Below are 21,940 nucleotides of genomic sequence, written 5' to 3'. Positions count from 1 at the left end.
CAGTTGAGTTCAAGGCACAGACTAAAATGAAAAGGAAAAAGAAAAAAGCAGGTAATAAATAAAACAAATTATCCCCCCCCCCGGCACTACAGTAGCCATATGGTTACATTCACTTTTTCCGAAATCAAAGTATGGATTTTGAGTTTTAAAGCATTGAAATTACAAAGCACCTATAGAGAGGCAACAGCAAATAAAGCCCTTATCGTTATATGTAACTTTAATTTTCTGCCACTTCAAGCTTTATCATTTTTACTTTGATTCGAATGATTTTTGTTTTCATATAGTTTAACAAAGAAGTATCACCAGTTTTCAGAAATTATCCAGAAGGTAACTGAAGGTCAGCATTTGTAAGGGACTGATGCCCACAGCCATAGATGGAAACGGTACTACATATGTGTTTTGTCTTTTCTTTCATGTATACACTTCTTCTTATTTACACTATTCACCTGGTTTTAGAGATCCTTCCAAATCAGCTGGCCCTCCGGGAATAACAGAGTGAATAAAAATTCCCAGATCAAGTTTCCCAGTCTTCTCTCCGCCAACTATTTGAAAGCCTATTAAAAAAAGGCCCAAAGCAAGCAAAAATGTCATTCTAATAAATATAAAGTAAAAGAAAACTACACATCTCAAAGAAGTCTACATGAAAGTAAATGGTAAAGCTTTTTTGATTAAGTTTTATTGCATTCTCTGATTCTGAGCAAGTGATTCAGACTTCGTCTATCTGGCTTTCCAGAAAACTCCAGCCAAGGCTACAGAAGACACTTGTGGCAAAAGAAGCACATGCACAAACAGATGACACTAAATGTACATTCACTGACCAGATGAAACGTATTTTCTCTTACCTAAAAATTTCTGGTTTTCTTTGTTGTCAGATGCTTCACCTAAATGTTTGACCCTCATCATAAGAGCTAAGTTTTTGAACTCCCTGTTTTCTTTGGAGGCTTCTAATCTATTTCTACTAATTCTACCAGGTAAACCTGGGAAGGATGTTCAAGATGAAGAAAAAGAAAATAGAAGATATCAGGTCTTCTCTATTCTAGCTAAAACAGCAAAGTACCACAGATTGCATGGGGAAGAATAAGAAGTAGTCATGCATTTCAATGAATTTCCTTCCTTTTTGGTCAACTCTTAAGTTATTGTGCTGGGTAAACACTAAATATTATTGTCTTGTAGGCTTTTTCCACTCCTCAAATTTACACAACAGTCGTATGTTGAATGACAGACAGAACAATGTCCTTAAGGACGCTTTAGAGATCCTGACACCAAATTATTCATTACTCATACAGGGAAAAATTATGTTGGTTTATGAAAAAATTCAGCAGTAGAAGGATGAATGGAATGCAAATATCTTGTCTTCCAGGCTCCTTAAACTTCAAAGTAGTGTTCCATCTGATGATATTATAAGAGTAAGAAAAACAATCTACAATTAGCTCATAATGGGTTTTTAATGTCTTTTTTTTGTTTAAAGCCTTCAAGCTGTCACAGCTGCGAGGTGTCCACATGGACAAAAATCTTGTACCTGAACACAGAGATAAACTTTAAAGGCCAACTTTTACAATGACTACTTTACAATATAAATATTAGCCTACACTTACAATATGGAAAAACTGAGAAATAGACTTGCTTAACATCACTCAACAAATCAGTAGCAGGTGCTATCAAGTAAGTCCAGGCTTCAGCATCTTAAATGCCTTTAAAATCCAGCTACTGTCTGCATTGCTTTCCTCAGTCCTACAATAAATACTTAAATACAGACTCGAAAACTTTATTTTGTTTTTGGCTTCTAGGAACACACATGACAACAACAATTTTAAAGCCACTTACCTAAGCCCAATTTTTCATCCTTTTTCAAGTTCACCAAAGTGATCTCTCTTTCCGGTGAGGCAACTCTGTTCTGTGTTGTTTGCAGAGAGTCAACTGAAAAGCCAACATTTCATGATCAGACACTACCTAAATGCTTCCCTTCAGGTTTGCCTTGAAGTTGTATTCCATTTAAAAAAAAAAAATAAAAAAAATCACTTCTCTGATAACCTGAAAAGCTGTTCTGAACTAGTGGGTCCGACTTTCATCTTCCAAGCCATGTCCAAATAAAAAAAACCCCACCACTGTTATAACTCACTCCCATCTTCAGCAGTTAAAATCTTTTATTCCTCCTAAGAGCAGCACCTAGCATAGTCTCTTGGAATCACAACACAAGTGAGCCCTAGAATCTTCACATTTATTAGTCTCAGTTCAGCAAAGTATTTAGATATGTGTTTACATGCCCTGCTTAGGTAGGCAAGATGTAAGCACGTTGGTAAAAGTGAAACTGAGACGACTTATATGAAGTTACTAAAAGGTTACTCAGTGAGTCCTCTTAATGGTGGTCCTTCATTAAAAAACAACCAACATTAGAAACATCTACTAAACCCCATCTTGTTTAAATTTATTTCCTCATTTGCAACTCCACAGGCTGCTGATTCTGCCTCTTCCAAAATTTGAACACCCTCACAATAGATTTATGTGACTCCTGAGGGTTCCCAACAGGCTAAAGTAGAACCAGGCGCTAAAGAGACAGAAGGAGCGTGATTTGGGCAGGGTGGCAGGGACGCGCGCAGGGTGGAGCAGGCAGAAATCTCCTGAAACTTCAGGAAATGTCAGGACACTGTAAGCCTGAACTCATGAATTTGCTACCTAGAGAAGATACAACTCATTTGGTCTAGAGTACCTGGCATACTTTTGCCCTAAGTGGAACATCCAATTCAACAACGGCAGAAACCTACTGAGCGCTACACACTGGTACAAGCAGAAAACAGTGGTGTGAGAGAGTGAGACAGACTACACGACTTGGAGGAGTTTTTCTTCCACAAACCCAAGTGAAACCTAAAGATTAAAAGAACTAAAAAGAAAACACAGTCTTCTCAGGCTATACAGAACCAGTAACATCACAAGTAAGGGAAAGGAGCTTTGAAGACCATGGTATGTCAGGTAATAGCACCCTTCAAGTCTCAAACTAAACAGACACTATTCATATTTGAAAAATATTACACACAGATATCAAAATCTCCCCCAAGCAGCAATCCAAAAGAAATATTAGGAGTTAGATTTAGGAAAAGGTCCTAGCCAACTAACTGGGAGAACTATTCGATTTAAGAATAGCGAAGAAATAGGACAGGTGGAACAGTGAAGTACTTGACAAGTGCTTCACAAACTGAGTGAATTAATTCTATAGGCATATTATTTATTGACTTACCACTCTCTTTTAACAGTGTTGATGACGGAAGCTTTCCCGAAGTATTCATGCTAACGCCTGTGACATGAATGGAAATGTTAGACATAGTTATCAATTTTTTTTTAATACGAAAGCTACCAAGAAGTATTTCAGCCTTTACACAGTACACATGAGCTCATTCACAATATCAGATTGATTACTTATTTTAAAAATGAATAAACATGAAAGTAGTTTGGGATTAGCAAATCCAAATTACTCATGTACTTCGGTTGTAGTTCAAGGTTCAGACAGATGGTAGCTCATGCAAAGCCAAAGAATTAAAGAAAGGACAGAAGTTTGGCCTTTACAACCACTGTTAACTTCAGATAAAATTAATGGATCTTTGAGAAACTAAGTCAAAGACTACATTTTCTATCAGGATTGGATAAATATGCCTAACCTAATAAACCAACACAACAGGAGTCTTGTAAGATTTTGTACAATAACAAGTCAGTTGCTGCAGTAACAAGCAATTTGAACCAGGTATTTCTATGTAAATTGGTTTGCATATAGAATCATATTTTTTTTGAATGATCAATGCCAAGCAAATATGGGCATACTTTAAAGAGGATGAAATAATAAATGTACTAAGTTATGAAAGTAAATGAGGTAAGTTAATTCAAGTTTCTTAGGAAAGCACTCCTGGCCTTTCCTAAACCTCTGAACCCTAAAGTTTTAGCTGATGCGTTTCATCATGCAAAGAACGTGTATGTCCCAGCACAGGCAATGTGATTCAGCAGGACTTTCTGATATGTAGCTAAGATCCTTATCGGAATTGCTGCCCAAAAGATTATGGGTAAGCACACGATAACACTAATCGTAAAGCTAAAAGCATAAGATAAATGGCTGCAACCAGTCACTACAGAAACTGTATGCCTCATCTCACACTTCAGTAGTTTATGCTCTCAGTACTGAAAAAGCATGGTTCCCAAGTCAGTCCTGGTTTCAAGTGCAGTGGGGGCAGATGCGGTAAGCATTTGCATGTCACACTGTTTTGGTTTTTTTTGTTCCGTTTTTTTGCAAGTTTGTTTATACCAACCCCCATAAAGTTAACTTTCTTCCACTTTTTCTCATGTTCTGTAACTAATCAATATTTTAATAATGAGCAAAACCAAAGCAACAAAAAAGCAAGCTAAGGCTGCAAATGTTTCAGTCGTAGTTTTATTATTCTAATGGGGAACCTCCTATAACCAGAAACTGATGACACACAGATACTGAAAATTAATGTACAATAACCCAATGTGCGAGTTTAAGTCTATTCAGCTGCTCTGAATCTTGTTTTTTAATGTGAAATCTGTATTTTTATTGCCTAGTAAGACTATTTGTGTGCAATCCAATCCTTGCCAAGAAAATGGAGTAAGTACATCTGGCTTAGCCTATTGCAAGACTGTTTTTGTTAAACACCCAATGCGCTGCAAAAAAATTGTACCTAATTTATTATATCTAAATGAGACCAAACAAAAAAGAACTGTGCAGTTACTGCTCAGAAGTACTAGCCAATAGCCAGCTTATGTCAAACTCAGTCCACTTCCAAAAATCACTCCCTGCACCCTTTACACGGAAAACACTAAAGAAGTTCAAGCTTGACAAATGGACTGTGAAGACTGGCAAATTATTAAAAGATCCATACAATAAAATGGCACTCTGAAGTGACAAAATGGAAGATGTTTTCTGGAACAGCTTTTACTGTCAAGTACCAATACTTTGCACATCTGTGTACAGATTGGTGTTGTCCAAAGGATGATTTTTTCATTCATTGCAACAATTATTCAGGAACAACAGGCGATTGGCCTGGATTACTTTAACATGTGACATTGATCCCTTTTTCAAATAAAAATATTACCATCAGTTAATAAATATATCAAAGCATTACACCCAAAGCAATTTTAGAGGTTAGTTAGTAAATACAGTAATATTATTTTTTGCATGCTGACCTACAACATAGGCTTGACTGGCATCTTCGGTGGATGACGAGTCTGATTCATTTTTCTTTCTTTCAGGGCTTCTACTTAAACCTGCATGAGATTTTGAACTTAAAGGGGAGAAGGAGAGAAGGGGAACCAGACAGAGGGAAGAGGAAGTTGGGAGAGGGAAGGATCAATGTAATAAAATAGTGGTATGAATAATAAATCAAAACTGATGCAAAATGTACATTGACTGTACACAAAGATATTGCAGGGTGGTCAGAGAGACTCTTACTTGCTCAGTTTTAATGCTCCCGCTGCTGATCCAGTATCAAATTTTGGCATTTGCTGAAAGACTCTTCCCATTATGTCTTCTATTTTTTGGGAGGAAGAGTCCAAAGCAGTAATAATATTTCTCCTTGGGGGGTAAACCGAGATGTGGCTCTGACTCAGATCGTGAAAGGACTTGCTCATAACCCTGGGTCTCTCCTCCCATGGAGTCTTCTCGTTCTTGTCCTTTGAAGAGCCAGGAAGTGGCTGGAAGAGTGAGAGCTCAGAGCAGGACAGTCTCTTCAGAATCTCTGCTTGAACAGACAGAGGTCGAACGGCAAGTCGGTTCAAAGTGCTGCTGGCCAGGCTACCAGTACTGATTGCTCGTCCCATATTGAAGCCTTTGACAGAGTCTGCATGAAGGTTTAGGCTCCTAAATGAAGCCCTTTCTGTGGATTTATTTTTTTTTTAAACAAAAAACAAACAAATTTAAGTTATACAGTAGAGCTAGTGTGACCTCCTTGTGTAAAGCATGCCTTTTAGACAACTAACTCACACAAAGCATGTCTTCTCTAGATGATCAAAAGTATGTACTATCATCAGGTACATAAAAACAACCACCACATAGTATGCTCAGGAAGCAAAGTTTGGAGTTCATGACATTATGCTAACCTGACCATCTACTACACTGAAGACCAAAATCACAGAATAGCAGAACATTTATCCCCTTAGTAGTATGAAGACTCATATTTCCTGCTAAACTGCTGTGCCTTGTATACAGGCACATCACCTCTTTCTGCAAAGCAAATAATATCCTCAAGCCAAGTGACCTGGAAGACTACGCTTCCTTTAACCTGCTCATACAAGTCTTTTCCAGAATTTGAACAAATAGGGCTCCCCAAGCTCTACACTACCACATCCTACCAAACTTCCATCCATCCATTCCTTAGTTTTCTTCGAGTGAGTCCCTGACATGCCTACAGTACAGCTGCAAAGTTGTGTGGGCTTCGCAGCATCTCTACCTGGTTAAAAGCACCAGTTCACTCAGGTGCACTTGGGGACCTCTCTTGCCAGAAACATCCTAAGTGTTTTAGCACAGAACAGAAAGTGTTGGCTGGGGTTTGCCAGACTTTTTGACTCATGAACTAGGATTCCCTTAAGCAGCAGAGAGAAACAGGTTTTGGATTGTAATTAAATGACTGTCAGCTGAGTCGTGGGAACTGTCTGGGTGGATGTTCTTAGCTGAAAGCAAATGCAAGATAATACACCTTAGCCTAACCCCCTCCTAATTCAGAGCAAAGCTGAGCAGGGTTCATTTCTATTAGTCTAAATGCCTCCTAAGGCAAGCAGTTAAGTTCCTGTGGCTTGGCTTTCACACAGAAACTTGATAAGCTGTGGCAACTTGTTTGCTGGTTAGAGCCTTTAAAGAAATCAGGACATCTGACCCCTTCATAAACTTCACTGATGTCTTAGAGTCAGTTCACAGGGAAGTCTGAAGAAAAGCAACCCTTAACCGCATACGTATTTCTGATTTAGGGTTAACTAGTGTGTTTTTAAACTCTACATACACCTAGAAAATAAGCTGCACTGTAACTCAAAAGGAAAATGCTACTTTTTGGTAGCTTTACTAATTCCTGAAGTATTCCCCATTTAAGAGTGTATTTGGCAAATGCAACCTCAGCACTGCCATTCCAAAAGACATTCCTTCCTCCAATACCTAGGGCGGGAATTAACTGCAACAGCAACTCATGTTTTCTCTATAATAGGCATACAGATTGAGAAGATTTAGTTGTGGAAGGTTTTTGTTTGTCCTTTTTAAAAGTGAATTAGTATACAACTACCATTTCCTTACCCACACCAAATACCTCCTCTACCCATACCCACCAGGCAGACTAGATGAGCTACATAAGAATGGTTTTGCTCAGACCAGAGATCCACAAATCTCAGTTTCCTGACTCTGACAGAAGCTATCAATGACACTTGCTCTTGTTGTGTTCCCATCCTGGGGAAGAGTACCTTAATAAATTATTCTAAGATGTCTTCTCTTGATGTCATACTTACCCTCTGTGAATACCAAACAGGATTTCCCTATGGATCAGATGAATACTTTCACATCATTATCATTATCTATATAGATATTAGGCCTTTCACACCTGCCAACCCCTTAACTGAAAATTCTCAGGTGCTCAGAAAACTTGTCCTTCGTAAGGCTGACTTAACCCTCACTTCATCTTTGTGGTTTTCTATATGCCCTTTCAGGAATCCAAAGATCCATCTTAAAATTCAGTGCTTGGTTCTGTTCACTGAATGGCCACAGAAGTTGTGTGAAAAAGAAACCATCATTCCTCATGTTATAGCTTGTCTCCTTTCTTATGGACCATAAAATTGCTACTATTTTTTCTTCTCTCTCTCTCTTTTTTTTTTTTTTACACGTTGTGTCTCATCTCTTTATATTCATGCAGATAGAATGTTATTCAAGAGGCATTTTCCTTTTATTTTCCAAACCTAATTCTTTCTATTAGTTTTACATGTGTTAAAATGGTTTCTCCCAGGTCACTGAAGACGTTGTGCAACAAGTCAAAAACATGTAATGGTACATCACAGGGACTATAAAGTGCTCTCCCTTACGCCTCCATGCTCTGTTGTTGTGTTCCATGAAAATCTGTTCACCATCACTATGCATGCCAGGCCTTTCCCTTGACTCAAAATATTTTCTCCATTCATTGGCTGAAATCAAGGTGAGTCTTGCAAGACACTGTAATACTGTATTTCTAAAGAATATTCCACAGTATCCTAATTTTCTGAAGTCTGCTACTCCACCCCACAAACACTGCAAGCATTATAGGCACATGCTTGTGTTCACTGTGCTGTTAACCCAGAATCAGTCCTTAAGTAAGGAACCTTCAAAAGGTACACTTGTTGTGGTGATCAGCCTTGAGTTAATAATATTGTCACCTGCTCTTTTCTTTACTGTTTTGCTGAGTGCTTCCAACCACCAGTTTTTACTGATCTTTTAAGGGCTCTGAAAAAAATAAAATACTTGATGCTTCTGCAGGCCAAGAATAATGCTTCCCAAATACTGCCTGGGATTTCACTGCTCAAACAAAATAAAAGCAGTAATATGTTATTTTGACTAGCTGCTTCATCATTGTTTTCTCTTACCTGTACTACAATACTTTCTCTTTTTAAAAATATTATTCTAGTAACTTTACTGCTATATCCATATATATATGCAGGAAAGAGAAACATGGCTAATCAATTTAGATCAGTAAAGTTATGACAAGTAAACTTTTTGTTTGAATTGTTTTTACTTTTAATAACCAAGTGTAATGGAATTAACCATAATACTGATTTATTTGCTTCTGATTACAAATGATTGATGAAATTTGAGACATCTGAATTCCAAGTGATCTGCACTGCACAGAAGCAAACTATTATTTTCCAGACTCCCAAAGCACAACATATACTGCATCTGTAAGAGTAACCAAGTTTGCTTAGCCAAGAAAGCCTTTCATGTGCTGCTTTTCTTTGCAATTCAGGATAAGCAAGCACTAAGTTAGAGAATGGTACAAAGGCTTTAAGTCGCTTGGTCCTTTTCTTTGCACTAAGTTGGTTGAGCCCAATAGAACAGAAAAAAGGCTGCATAGTTGCAATGTGACCCCCTCCCCCCCCTCTTTTTTTTAAATTAGGGATCACAATCTCCACAGGAATGGGGTCAAACTCCATCCCAGCTACACTGGTGGAAGTCTGGATTAACAGCAACTGGAATGCAGACAGATAAAAAAAGGGAACAAAGAAAGAATGACCAGGCAGACTGACCAAAATAGCACTTCTAGGGTGCGCTAAAGGCCAGCCAGCCAAGTGAGCTCTGCTCCAAATAGTTAAGAAATTAGTACAGAGGGTTTTTTCGGTTATTGCATTCTCCAGTTAATATTTTCTATCTAAAAAGAACACCTTTACATATTCTATTATACACACAAATTAGATGGCAATTCTGAAGAAAATTGACTAGCATCAGTGTTGTTCCTTACTAGGTCTACCAAACATTAAGTGGAATAAAGACAGCTACACCTACAGCTTACAGATGCAGCACCATGAAATGCTATTGTATTTGCCCTCACATGATCACACTATTTCTTGTGTAATTCCACATTATCAAACAACTCATTTTACATTAAGCAAAAGGTAAAAATCCTATTATTGAAATATCTTCAAGTTCTTTCTGAAAAAAGCCAAAAGGCATTAATCAAATGGGAAAGTACTACCAGTGACCTAATTTTAGATTCCTTTTATTTTAGAGGAGCAACTGTGTGCCAGCTCTGTGTGATCTGCCAACTCTTTTCTTTCCCCTCTTACACAGAACCTAAACAAACTTAGCCAGTAGATTCTCTTTATAGTATAAACCTTCCAAATGTAGAGCTACACACATGTAGCACTGGGCTGAATTACTGAAGCTCAAGTTCAGTTTTTCTCCTTACAAAAATACATATAGATTGCTATTAAAAACCAACACAGCATCACAGTCCTTACCAATGTCCTGAGTGTCTTGGTTGCTCTGCCTAGTTCTCATCTGTAGTTGGAACTTATGCTGGGAAGAGCAGAGATGCAAAAGGTACTGGCAAGTCTTACTACTGTCAGTCTGAAATGCATGCTTGATACCATCTGATGTGTTCTGCAAAGTTATTTTCTTCTTCTACATAATGGAGAAAGAAAAAAGATGAAGACTGATTTCTTTTAGCCTACAAATAATTTTGTATTTGCTTGTGTACGGTTACAGCATTCAAACTTTCCTGAAGCAAAATGCACTGATGGGAGAGATTTCTGTCAAAATAGGGGTTGAAAGTAACTTGAGATTTACAAAGTAGCACTTTAAAGCTACTTCTGGGCTAGCTGAGATGGTACTTTGTTATTATTTAATCTGTCTCTGTTACTGTTAGTGATGACTAATGACAACCAGTACTACTACATTTGCAGGATGGCATTTTCAAAAGCCTCCAAGGAAGTCATAAGGGGTGCTGCCATTCAAAAGAAGAACAACTAGATACCCATCTAATTACAAAATCTATCAGTTAATGTTCCAGGTCTTAAATTTACCTTTTTAGTAATTTTAAACTTCAATTTACCAATTCTAGTTAAAATCATACCACAGATGAAACAGGCTGTAGCTTTTCAATAAGGTATCAGACAGAGTTAAGAAGTATTGTTTTCGATACCTGTTGTATTGGGTCTGGCTGAGATAGAGTTAATTCTCCCCACAGCAGCCCTCGTAGTGCTGTGCTCTGCATCAGTAGCTAGAAAGGTGTTGATAACACACCAGTGTTTTGGCTACTGCTGAGCAGTGCTGGCGCAGCATCAAGGCTGTCTCTCCGACATTTTTGCCCCCCTCAACAGCAGGCTGGTGCTGGGCAAGATCTTGGGAGGGGACATAGCCAGGACAGCTGACCTAAACTAACCAAACAGATATTCCATACCATATGACGTCAGCTCAGATATAAAAGCTAAGTAAAGGGAGACAGAAGGGGGGCATTTTCATCTCCCGGAACAACCACTACACGTACTGAAGCCCTGCTTCCCAGGAAATGCCCAGACATCGCCTGCTGATGGGAAGTAGAGAATAACATCACTTGTCTTTCTTTGATTTCGCCCACGACCTTTGCTTTCACTTCATTAAACTGTCCTTATCTTGACCCACAAGCCTTTTGTTATATTTTCTCCCCCCTGTCCAGCTGAGGAGGGGGAGTGATAGAGCAGCTTTGGTGGGCACCTAGCACCCAGCCAGGGTCAACCCACCACACCTGTATAAAGGTAAGCATCTGAAACTCAACACCTCATCAAAAACTGACACATGACCACCAGATTATGGTGTACCCACTAAAGTTGGCTGGTATTGCCCAGATCAAGTGTCAGCCCCTGTCATCCATTATCATTTAACTTAACTACTCTTGGGAAATACAACAACTTAAAAGCAACATAGGTGCATCTCCTAGTTACACTGAGTACTGGCATTTGCCAGTACGCAGCCCTCTAATGCAGGATTCTCACTGTGGTGCTCCTTCACTACCCATGTCCCATACAGCAGCATGGGCAGATTGCCCAGAAATGCAGTAAATGGGCAGAGCTTCTCCCCATGCTAAGAGTAATCCTTGATCTATCTTCATGATAGCTCTTTCCTTAGAAGGCAGGGAAGCCATGTTTCACAAATACAGATTTGCCAAAACACAGGTGCTAAACTCTCTTCTGAGGCTGGAACCTCAGCAGAAGAGAATGCAAGCTAAGGGAGGGGAAAAAAAGAAAAAAGAAAAAAAATGTCTTTAAAACATCAGAACTTCAAAACTCGTATTTCAATCCCATAATACAACACAGCTCAGCCACAGAAAATGTATTCAGATTACACAGTAAAACAGCAGCTTAATTTGCAAAAATAACAAACACACATACCCAGTATCTGGAGATACAAATATAGACATATACACACAGATAGAGGAAAAGAGACCAACTTACACTAAAGGATATTTTCTTTGTCTCTCTCCATGGGAAGCGTAGTACAGGTGTGCGAGCACCATTGTGAACTTCAAAAATAACAACTCCTTTGGAGCACACTCCCAGAAGGATACCTGTTTGGGATCTCTTCTCAGGCAGCACATGATGAAGATGAACCCCATATTCTGTGAGCCTCTGACACAACTGTACAGATCAATGCAATGAAACTTCTAAGAATATGAAGTTAAGACTATTACAAGTTTTTTATACCTCTATATAAATACTTTAATATATGCATATATCTATGGATTTTAGAAAAGACTCCTCTCTGGCTGGTGATTCCACTTATACAGTTTACAGATGTTGCAACAGAGACATGTCAGCTGCTCTAGAGGGTTATAAGTCTTGGTAGTATCCCTTGACCTGCCAAACACTACAGCAAATGAACCTAGCATTTATTAAAATCAAACAGTAAAACCACAAATCAAGAATGCCTGTGAGTAAATCAAACTTGCACAAACCAATTCTGGGCAACAAACTGTAACTAGCCAGATGCACTTGTTATTGACACATTTCTTAAACACAGAATTAAATTAACACTGCAATTCTGTGATCACATTAAGGCATCATAACTGCCAAAAGACACAGTTTCACTCACTTTGCACCCCCAGTCATTCATTCCTGCTGTCTCTTCAGTACTGGCATAAGGGATTGATGTAATGATTCAAACGAGGGAATCTAAATGCTGTCCCCAGCCCACCCCCAGTCAGACTAGGTTTAGCTAGGATCAAGTCCCCTTACTCCTGTTCTCTGTTGTTAAGTTATAAGAACACTTCTGCCAAATGAGCAATAGCCTTAGAAGGGGCAAAGTCAGTTGAGTGCCTCTTCCACCACCTTCTCAAAGAGACTGTGGAACTAAAGTGTGGCTGTGGAATTACAGTGTAATGGTTATCCAGTGTCTCAGCAGCAAACCATCACTCCCTGAACTCATTTGCAGCCATTGTATCAAGGCAGGACCTGATCATTATCTCATTAGCAACAGCAGCAAACCCCATAATTACATTTCTTAATGGTTCCTTTTAGAATAAACCAAATGTATCTGTGATTATAGTTTTCCTATCATTTTACATAGTACCTGCACAAGGAATTCTGCTTGGTAATGCTTCTCGCTTGCTTCATACCAAGCACCATAAACAGTATTGGCTGTAACAAGACTTTTCATAATTTAAGTTTTTTTTTTTTTCCTCAACAGAAAGAAAAAAGGATGTAGGGAATGCAGGGTGTGCTGCCTCAATCATAGCTTCCTTTAGAGTAAACACAAGGATCAATAGTTGCTTTTAACTAGTTTGAGCTAAAGCAGGAAGACTACTGATTGGAAAAAAAAGTGAAAGGACTTCCTTCCCATCTATTGTGATTTCTTTTCACTTGTAATGATGTGTCTTTTGAGAAGATCTTTTCAGGTTTCTTTCTTTCAGTGTTATGCAGAACCTGAGCTGTTTTCCTGTGCTTTCGCTTGAAGTCCACACACCCATATTCCCACAAGGAATTTCTCAAGTCACAGATTAAGGAAGCAAGCTGCTGCCCACTTACCTTCAAAAATTCTAACTCTGTCTCTTTTTCAGATGCACCCACATAAGTGCTATGCAGTTTTGGCAGCTCCTCCTTGATGTAGGACAGATCTAGTTTCTCCATCACTCTAGCTGGAACATAGTGTTCTAGTCTGAAATATGACATGCCATGCACCTACAACACGAAACATTTTTGTTACTCTATGAGCACGAATGAAGCATAAACATTCATTTTACAGACAATTGTACATTACAACTGAGTAAGAGGAGGGATTCAGAATCTCAACCCTGACCTGGAGCTTAATTCCACATATGGCTTCTTCCTATTCAAGCCTGACTCTACTTCCACTGAAGAGAGAGGGTTCAACACCCAGATCTTGGACTAGATTCTGCAACAGCCCTGTGTTAGACTAAAAGAAAACTTGCCCACAGCAAAAGCATTTCAGCTGAGCTTCCAGTCCAGGGCAGAGCTGTGAAGCATGTGTGGCAGCTCACAGTCTGTTCTTTAATTAAGCAACAAGAACACAGTTTCTCAAAGGTGAAATTGATGGTGTACCTCTGCCTGGTAATCTCCATACTCAGCTTGGAGAGCTAGGGATGCTAATAATAAGGCTGTCTCATCATCACAGTGCATCCTGTCTTCCAGGATGTCCTTCCGCAACTGTAGATAATACTGGTGACAGGTCAGCGTATGCCTAGAACAAGAAAACAAAACAAAAACCACAAAAAACCCCCACACCATCTTTGGTACTCTTCCTGTTACAGCAAATTTCCAGTATTTGATTAATATCCAATTTCTGTCCATAAATCTAGGGCTTAAGGGATTAAAAAAAATTTTCATACACTCACTGTATTAGACTGACATCATCCACAAAAAACTTTATGCGAAAAAACAGAGTGAAGTTGACAGGGGGCTTGTTCTTTTTCTTCGGTTCTTCTTTCCATCCTTCTGGAGCTACTTTACTTAGCTTTATGTCAGGATCAACGAAGAAAAATTCATTGTCTGCCATGAATGTTAAAGGGAAGCACATGGGTAAAAACATTAAAACCAAATATTTTCTCCAGCTGGAGGATCAAGACCAGATTTACAATTCTGAAATTTGGTTTTGAACAGTAAGGTTTTCTGTTGACTAACAATGGCTTATAAGCACAATAGCTATTAAAGGGAACACTGAATAAGGGCAGAAGAAATAACTTTATAGTTATCCCGAAGACACTAGTGGGGGGGGGGGGGGGGGGGGGGGAGAAAAAAGTTACCTCCGTGATAGCTACAAAATAGGAGCTAGGGTTTCTTTAAAACTTCTAATTTCTTATCCCACAGGAAATCAAACGTCTGTCATTCCTTCCCCTCCCGTACTACTTCTGTCCTATTTACATTTCTGCAAAATGTTTTCAAGGCTTTCTAAATTGCCAAGAGCATCGGCAGCCTGCCACAGACAGAATAAGCTCTTGGGCTGCTAAGGGCTTCTATCTCATGCCAATATTCTGAGCGCCACAGTTCTGCAACAGCCTGTGAGATACGCCGACAGGAAACTTGGGTCTGAACATGTTAGTTCTGCCACAATGACCGTTTACCCGGTGAGGGGGGAAGTCCAAATTCTGGTCTGTTCTAATAGCGAAAAATTAAGAGCTCAGGAGCAAATTCTTTTTTCTTAAGGCAACTCCCTCTATACAAGGGGCCCTCCTATGCATCCCAATGGGTCTGCCTCCACAAGAGTCTCCAACATTGCCTACGGCATATTAACAGAACCCAAAGCTCTTTCATGTCCTCTGAGAGGTACTAGTCAGAGTGAAGGCTACAAATGGCAGGGAAGAAAACTCCGCAACCAAAGGGAAAAGGCTGCCCAAGATGAATGGCCATTACTTAGGCAAATGTAGAATTTTATTGTGCAAAGTTGATCTTCACTGAGGAATGTATTTTGCCTCAATACAAGAGAGCATCACTCAAAGTAAACACTTTGTAGATGCTAGGCAGTCTGCTTATGTTTTCTCAAAACCATGTAGCTAATTCTTCTCATTCTGTACCTGTCAAATACATCAAAGCATTATTCTTACCTCTTAAAGTAGCCAATCCAAACAAGTGATGCTCCACCAAGCCAATATGGGCAACAACCATATCAAAGACATCTTTACATATCGTTTTGGTATCACAGGTCAGCTCCAGCTTCTGCCCACTTAGAAGCATCACATTTACTTTTCGCCTGGTGTCATCATTCCTCCCTTTCTTAGTCTGCATTTTGTGAAATAAAATATCCCAACATTCACACTTGTGATAAAAGTGCATTTGTTCGTTTAACATACTGCCCTGCCACTGATTGCTGAATAGCCCCTTTCTTACCAAGATAGACTTTGGTAGATCCAAGGAGATGAATGGCTCAATCGTCATTTTCACAAACTCAGGGCCAAAGAAATTCTGCAAATCATGAATGTATGAATGAAAACTGTGTTCCTGGAATAACAGACTGAGGCACAGTTAACTCCTGCCCTGCAAATGCCAAAGCAGAACCAGAGGCCAAAACTAGAAAGTTGTACTGAACCCGTCCCATGAGCTGGTAAGTCTAAAAAACCTGATTTTACCAGCACGCGTGCCAGATACCACTAGCAAGCTACAGTGTTGGTAACATTATTACTCTGCATATTTTCCTTCCTTTACTGGGCAAAAAGCCATCGCTGTAATATTATTTGTCTTCCTTTAAAATACAAAGTGTGGGTTGCATATTGGGACCATGTGGGCTTATCTCAGTAAGGAACTATCTGACATTACTAAGGTTTTCTCCATTGGTGGCAATTCCGCCTTGACAAATCTCTGCCTGTGACACACAAGCCTCATCTCCTGAAGACTGAAATGTTTCAGCCTAATTCTAGGGTTCAAGTAGAGATCCTGGCCAGTTTCTGTCTGCCTGTAGACAAACAAATGTTGTACTAATTCACCCTGTAAATTATAGGAGGTTACCCGTCTAAACTGTTAACGGAAGTCCTCTGCACAATACCCACTTCAATACCACATTAAAAAAGGGGCCCAAGATTCACCTTTTGAGGTAAAACCTTCATTGGCTACTGCCTACTACCTACTGTGTACTATATGTAAAACATCTGCATGTAAACCTCTTAAGGGCCGGGGGACAACCAGCCCGGTTAGTTAAAGCCTACATGAACTAACTGGTCAGAGTGCTATGGACTGGAGACAGATACAGGAGCTATTACCCTGGATTAGGACAGCAAATTCACCTGAATCTTGTTTTAAGTTTTCCCATCTTTAAAAAAAAATAAAAATAAAATCCAATTCACTGAGAGCAGCAGCAGAGGGCATCAAGCCATCATCTCTTCTAAACATCAGCACTCTATTTACCTGTACCACTGTCTCCCTCTTTCTCTGTAATATTATATTTCATCTGCACACCAAGACAGCAGGGAAAGGAAAGGGGAGTTTGCACAGTGATTCAGGGCCCATTTCCAAGGGTCAAATGAATCCTCTCTGCTGTTCTTTACCTTCCCAACTTATTCATTTAATAACCTTTGATGATGGTAGGACACATCCACATTCTAAGAGAATGTGGATGTGACTAAAAGAAATAAATTGAAGTGGTTGAAAACACCACATAATACAGGAGAAAACTATATCTTACCTTTGTTAGGGTGCTATATTGTTTAATCAATGCAATCTTTAGTCAAGGCTTGTTGTCTGTTTTAGCATCTCTTGATACTGCTTTAGGCTGTGTAGCCACTAATGCCATAAAACCTCAGAAGTTTACCCTGTGAGAGTAGGTCTTTCCTATCAGGGCAACACCAAACACCTAGTATTTAATCTATTGATGACTGTTTATTACAGGACCGAGTTTATGAATCCCACATGTTAAGAGTTTCAGTCAAGACACTGCTCTGTTTCAATGAAACTAAGAGTTCACCTGAGATCAGGGCATTACCCTCAGTTTTCTTTGTGTCATGGCTGTTTCCAGGGCTATTTCTCTCAGCGGATCTCTGGTGATGTCAAGCATTGAGGACCTAATTGCATCTCCTGGGTAGAGGTTAGGTCGGGACTGCCTGAGAGCCATTCTAGCTTGCAGTTGCATCATTTCTTCTTCCTGACGCTTTAGCATCACTTCTTGACTTACTAGACTGCCTTCAAATGCTGCTTCATGTTGCCTATGGCATATTCAGAGAGGATGAAAGACATTAGTAGGTATGCCTAAGATGTTCTGCTGCTTTAAGCACTTACCTAAGTGGAAACCCAGAACACAAAAACTAGTTATCAAGTATTACATTAAACACAACATTTATTCAGCAGCCAGGAGATTAGCACTCTACAACAATCCATACATATAGAAAATAAGCAAACATGCCAAGTTTCCACAGCTGCCTGTCATTTATTCATATGAAAATAAAGGCTCAGCTGCAGTCTAAAAAATACTTGACACTACAAACCTGGTGAATCAGTAAAAAAAACAGTGAACACACAGGAAGAAGAAAAATATTAATGCTTTGAAAATATCTTAATTTCTCTGTTCAAGCAGGGATTGTGAAAAAGGCAGGCTCAAAAATGTCATTAAAGAAAAAAAAATACTAGTATACCTTTATATAAGTAAATATTGTTCCAATTACTTTCTCCATAGCAATTCTTCATTAACTCTTTGCACAGGACTGTTGTTTACTCCCTGATTTTTCCTGAGCAGTAGTATAGCTTGAAGTATTTGTATAAATATTTTATATGTATCAACATCTTATATACTAAATTACTCTAAATATCATACTCTAATGTTTTCATCATCTTATTTTACTGAAAAAAAAAAATCCTTTTCTTTTAAATTCCTAAGAATGGCTTAGTTGATACACAGCCACCACAAAAAAATAAAGTAAAGTCTAAATTAATAACCTGAAGGGAAAAAAAGAGAAAAATAAACAAAAAGCCCCATCAGTGTTTCTGAAAAACACAGCAACCTGTCCTCCAGTTCTTTTCTCAGCAGGTATGGATCCCAAATGTCCTACCAATTTTATTCTCCATGGAAGGAAAAAAAGCCATGTCCCATTTTGGGTGAACAAAAGCCATTTTTTATTTGAAAATCAGGTAACTAAGAAAGGAGAAATCCAAGAAAAACAAAAACGACTTCCACTCCCCTCCCTCTGTCCCATGCTTATAGAAAACCACCTTTAAATCCCAAACTAAATATAAACCAATCAAGGCTTCTTTAGAAATCCCAAAACAAGAAAAAACAATGTTGTCCCTCTGTTAAGGTAACTATACAGAGGTAATTTTTAAACACAAATGGACAGGGGAAACTAACAAGACTTTCATCCACCAAAAAAACACTTTTAGCAATTCTACGCTAAGTGTTAGATAGTATGCTAGGGTAATGAAAAACATGAAAAGTGTTTTGAAGCCTGCCTATCATTGCACCGAAGTTTAGCAATACAGATAAATGTAGAGTAAGTCCTGCACTAACACTGATGTACAGCCCTTTGTAGTAAAAGGTAATCTACAGTCTTTTAAAGACATTGAATTTATATACCTACTTTTCAAAAGAACCTAAAGATATATTTGGTGAATGACAAATCAGTTAATAAATTAAGAGAAACTGCACCTGTCCAGACAGTACAGTTGTCTATGCTAATTGGTGGACATGATTTCAAAAATTTTTTTTCGTTCTTTTACAGCAAAGTTTCTAATGAATGCCAATAGTGTGAACAGTGCACCACATTCTCTGATTTTTTTTAATAATAAAGTTTCATTGGTTAATATATAAAACCAGCATTAAAATAAGAAGAGTTATGTTATCATGAGAGTCCAAACAATAAAAGGCCACTAATGTGCCACAAACTGAGCAAAACAATGCTGAAGTTCCTCGAATGGAATTTCAGGGAAGATACAGAGTAGTTACAGAAAAAGGTATTAATGTAAGCCCATTATCCTTTCCATTGTGCAGGGCTTTCATAGCATCACTTCCCTTCTCCCTCCTCTGTTCCTTTCTGCAACAGACTTAATAATGTGCACCTAAAAGGACAAAGTAATGAGAAAAGGCCTCAGACCTGCAAAGACTTGTACACATGCTTAGCTTTTCACCAAGAGGAAGCTTATTAAGATCAACATATGTGGGAATATTCACAATGAACTAAGTTAAATACACCCACGAGTGCCCTTCAGATCAAGGTCTAAGGATGGGCTCTGAAATAAAACAAAACCAAACACTTTCTGAACATAAATATCTATGAATTATCACATGATACGAAAAAGATAGACATGTTGCAACTGGCTGTATCCGAAAACACTTGCTAATGTGAAAACCCCTACTGCAGAAAAAAATTTTGCCTTTTTAATAACTGTCCTGGTTTTGGCTGGGATAGAGTTAATTTTCTCTTTAGAAGCTGGTACAGTGTTATGTTTGGGATTTAGTATGAGAATAATGTTGATAACACACTGATGTTTTCAGTTGTTGCTAAGTACTGTTTATATTAAGTCAAGGATTTTTCAGCTTCTCATGCCCACCCAGCAAGAAGGCTGGAGGGGCACAAGAAGTTGGGAAGGGACACAGCCAGGGCAGCTGACCCAAACTGGCCAAAGGGATATTCCATACCATGTGATGTCATGCCCAGTATATAAACTGGGTGGAGTTGGCCTGGGGGCGTGAATCACTGCTTGGGAACTAACTGGGCATCGGTTGGCAATTGGTGAGCAATTGCATTGTGCATCACTTGTTCTGTATATTCAAATTCTTTTATTATTATTATTGTCATTTTATTATTTTTATTATTATAATTATTATTGTCTTCCTTTCTGTCCTATTAAACTGTTCTTATCTCAACCCACGAGTTTTACTTTTTTTCTCCGATTCTCTCCCCTATCCCACTGGGTGGGGGGGAAGTGAACAAGCAGCTGCATGGTGCTTAATTGCTGGCTGGGGTTAAACCACAACAATAACATACAGCTCTGTGCAACAGAAGCAAACTTAAGTTACTGTGTAAAGTATTATGATTATGTTGGTTTATCATCTTCATTGATATGTATTAGTTTCTCTGAAAATTGGGGTGGGTGTGAGGTATCCAGGGAGGAAGCTCAAAAACCTAAGGGTTTAAACATTTTCTTAACTTAGTATATAAGTACTATCACTAACCAGAAATCAGCACACTTCAGCAGCCTGGGTAAGTAAAACTAACTCTGTCTTGGTCAGACTGTCAATTTTCTATGGAGGGTATCAGCATGATTCACTCTTTAGGCTCCAAGACAAGCAATGCATCTCTCATTCTACAGAAGAGGAGATACTGTTGACAGATACAGGTAGAGCTCTTCCATGAAGTTCAGAATATGCAAGTATTATTACTCAAAAAAAAAAAAAAAAAAAAAAAAAAAAAATCATAAAATTGTGTTTCCTATGGTACTTCATCAGACAAGTACTTGGCTGCTACTCTGTATTTTCATAAATGTCTGCAAAACAGAATCTCAGTTACTTATTAACCTGAAGATGGTGGGTGAGCAGTCACCTGGAAGGCTGACTCCTATAAAAAAGGGAAGCAAATTAACTCCTCACCTAATGTACTTACCAAGAAATTAGCAGGTATTGGATCAGAGAAGGAAGTTGGAAGAAGGGAAGCAGGTAGGCATTCACTAATGATTAGTGCAATGGAAAGGTCAGGAATAGATTGAGAAATAGGGCCTTTTGGTAAGGTAGGAAGGATATGAAAATGCAATCTAGTGGAAGGAAAAGGCAACAGAAGGAAGAGATCCATGTCAGCTGCTGCTCCTAGAGAGAAAAAGGAAGAAGTAGTAAAGGAAGAAAAAAATAAGGGGAGGGGGGACAAAAATAAGGAATATAAGAAGCAAAGAGGAAACACACACACAAGTATACACTGCCATGACGAAAGCATTCCAAGAAGTTTATAGGATAACAGTCACAGATCACAAGAAGGGTTTGAGTGCACTACTGAAAAATCTATGGCTTCTGCGAGTTTAAGAGCAGGCCAGCCCACCCAAACAGCACAAGTTGCACTGGCTGATAACGCTGATTAGCTTCACTGGGTTTTTTAATATTGGCGGCAGACTCCCTCAAATCCAAATTCCCCTATTTGATTTACAACTCAGTTTTACAAGGATAATTCTGTGGATAATTAAGCAGACTGCCTCTAAGGACATGCCACAGGAGCAGTAAATTAAATATGTATTGAAGTACAGATGGTATCTCTGAATGCAGAGAAAAACACTGAAACATGCTCTCAAGCGCTGAAGGAATTCAAGTAATGGATTAAGTTGCATATACATCCCCAAACCCTGAAATCAAATGACCAGCCATAAAATGTAAACTCCGAGAATCTGCTCCTTGGAACTACTTGTTATCAAGAGTTTTACTTGGAGAGCTTATGTTTCTGAAGTTATAAAAGTCATGGTTTTCTGCATCACAGGACATTTTAAAGCAGCAACATGCAATGTTCTGGATAAAAATTGTAAGTTACTTTCTTAGAAATCTCCCTGCTTAACTAGCTAC

At 38.7% G+C, this 21,940-nt stretch overlaps 1 protein-coding gene across 7 annotated transcripts in view; it reads right to left on the bottom strand.

The window, feature by feature from the left end:
- The window catches only part of PTPN13 (protein tyrosine phosphatase non-receptor type 13), a 127,730-nt gene that overhangs the window by 28,344 nt on the left and 77,446 nt on the right, over positions 1–21,940 (bottom strand). For 5 of the 7 annotated variants that reach the window (XM_075034182.1, XM_075034171.1, XM_075034191.1 and 2 more), the window contains 13 exons: positions 17,396–17,615; positions 15,811–15,885; positions 15,528–15,702; positions 14,322–14,475; positions 14,029–14,167; positions 13,495–13,647; positions 11,926–12,108; positions 9,955–10,117; positions 5,450–5,873; positions 5,185–5,282; positions 3,233–3,289; positions 1,825–1,917; positions 447–554 (listed from right to left, as the gene is read on the bottom strand). In XM_075034182.1, coding sequence (XP_074890283.1) covers positions 447–554; positions 1,825–1,917; positions 3,233–3,289; positions 5,185–5,282; positions 5,450–5,873; positions 9,955–10,117; positions 11,926–12,108; positions 13,495–13,647; positions 14,029–14,167; positions 14,322–14,475; positions 15,528–15,702; positions 15,811–15,885; positions 17,396–17,615 — 2,042 coding nt within the window. Of the gene's footprint in view, positions 1–446; positions 555–1,824; positions 1,918–3,232; positions 3,290–5,184; positions 5,283–5,449; positions 5,874–9,954; positions 10,118–11,925; positions 12,109–13,494; positions 13,648–14,028; positions 14,168–14,321; positions 14,476–15,527; positions 15,703–15,810; positions 15,886–17,395; positions 17,616–21,002; positions 21,332–21,940 lie in introns of those variants that run through there. The other 2 variants (XM_075034232.1, XM_075034211.1) reach the window with 2 other exon arrangements.

This window comes from Buteo buteo, chromosome 1 (assembly GCF_964188355.1).
Source record: "Buteo buteo chromosome 1, bButBut1.hap1.1, whole genome shotgun sequence".
NCBI lineage: Eukaryota > Metazoa > Chordata > Aves > Accipitriformes > Accipitridae > Buteo > Buteo buteo.
This window is presented reverse-complemented; position numbering and strand designations above follow the sequence as displayed.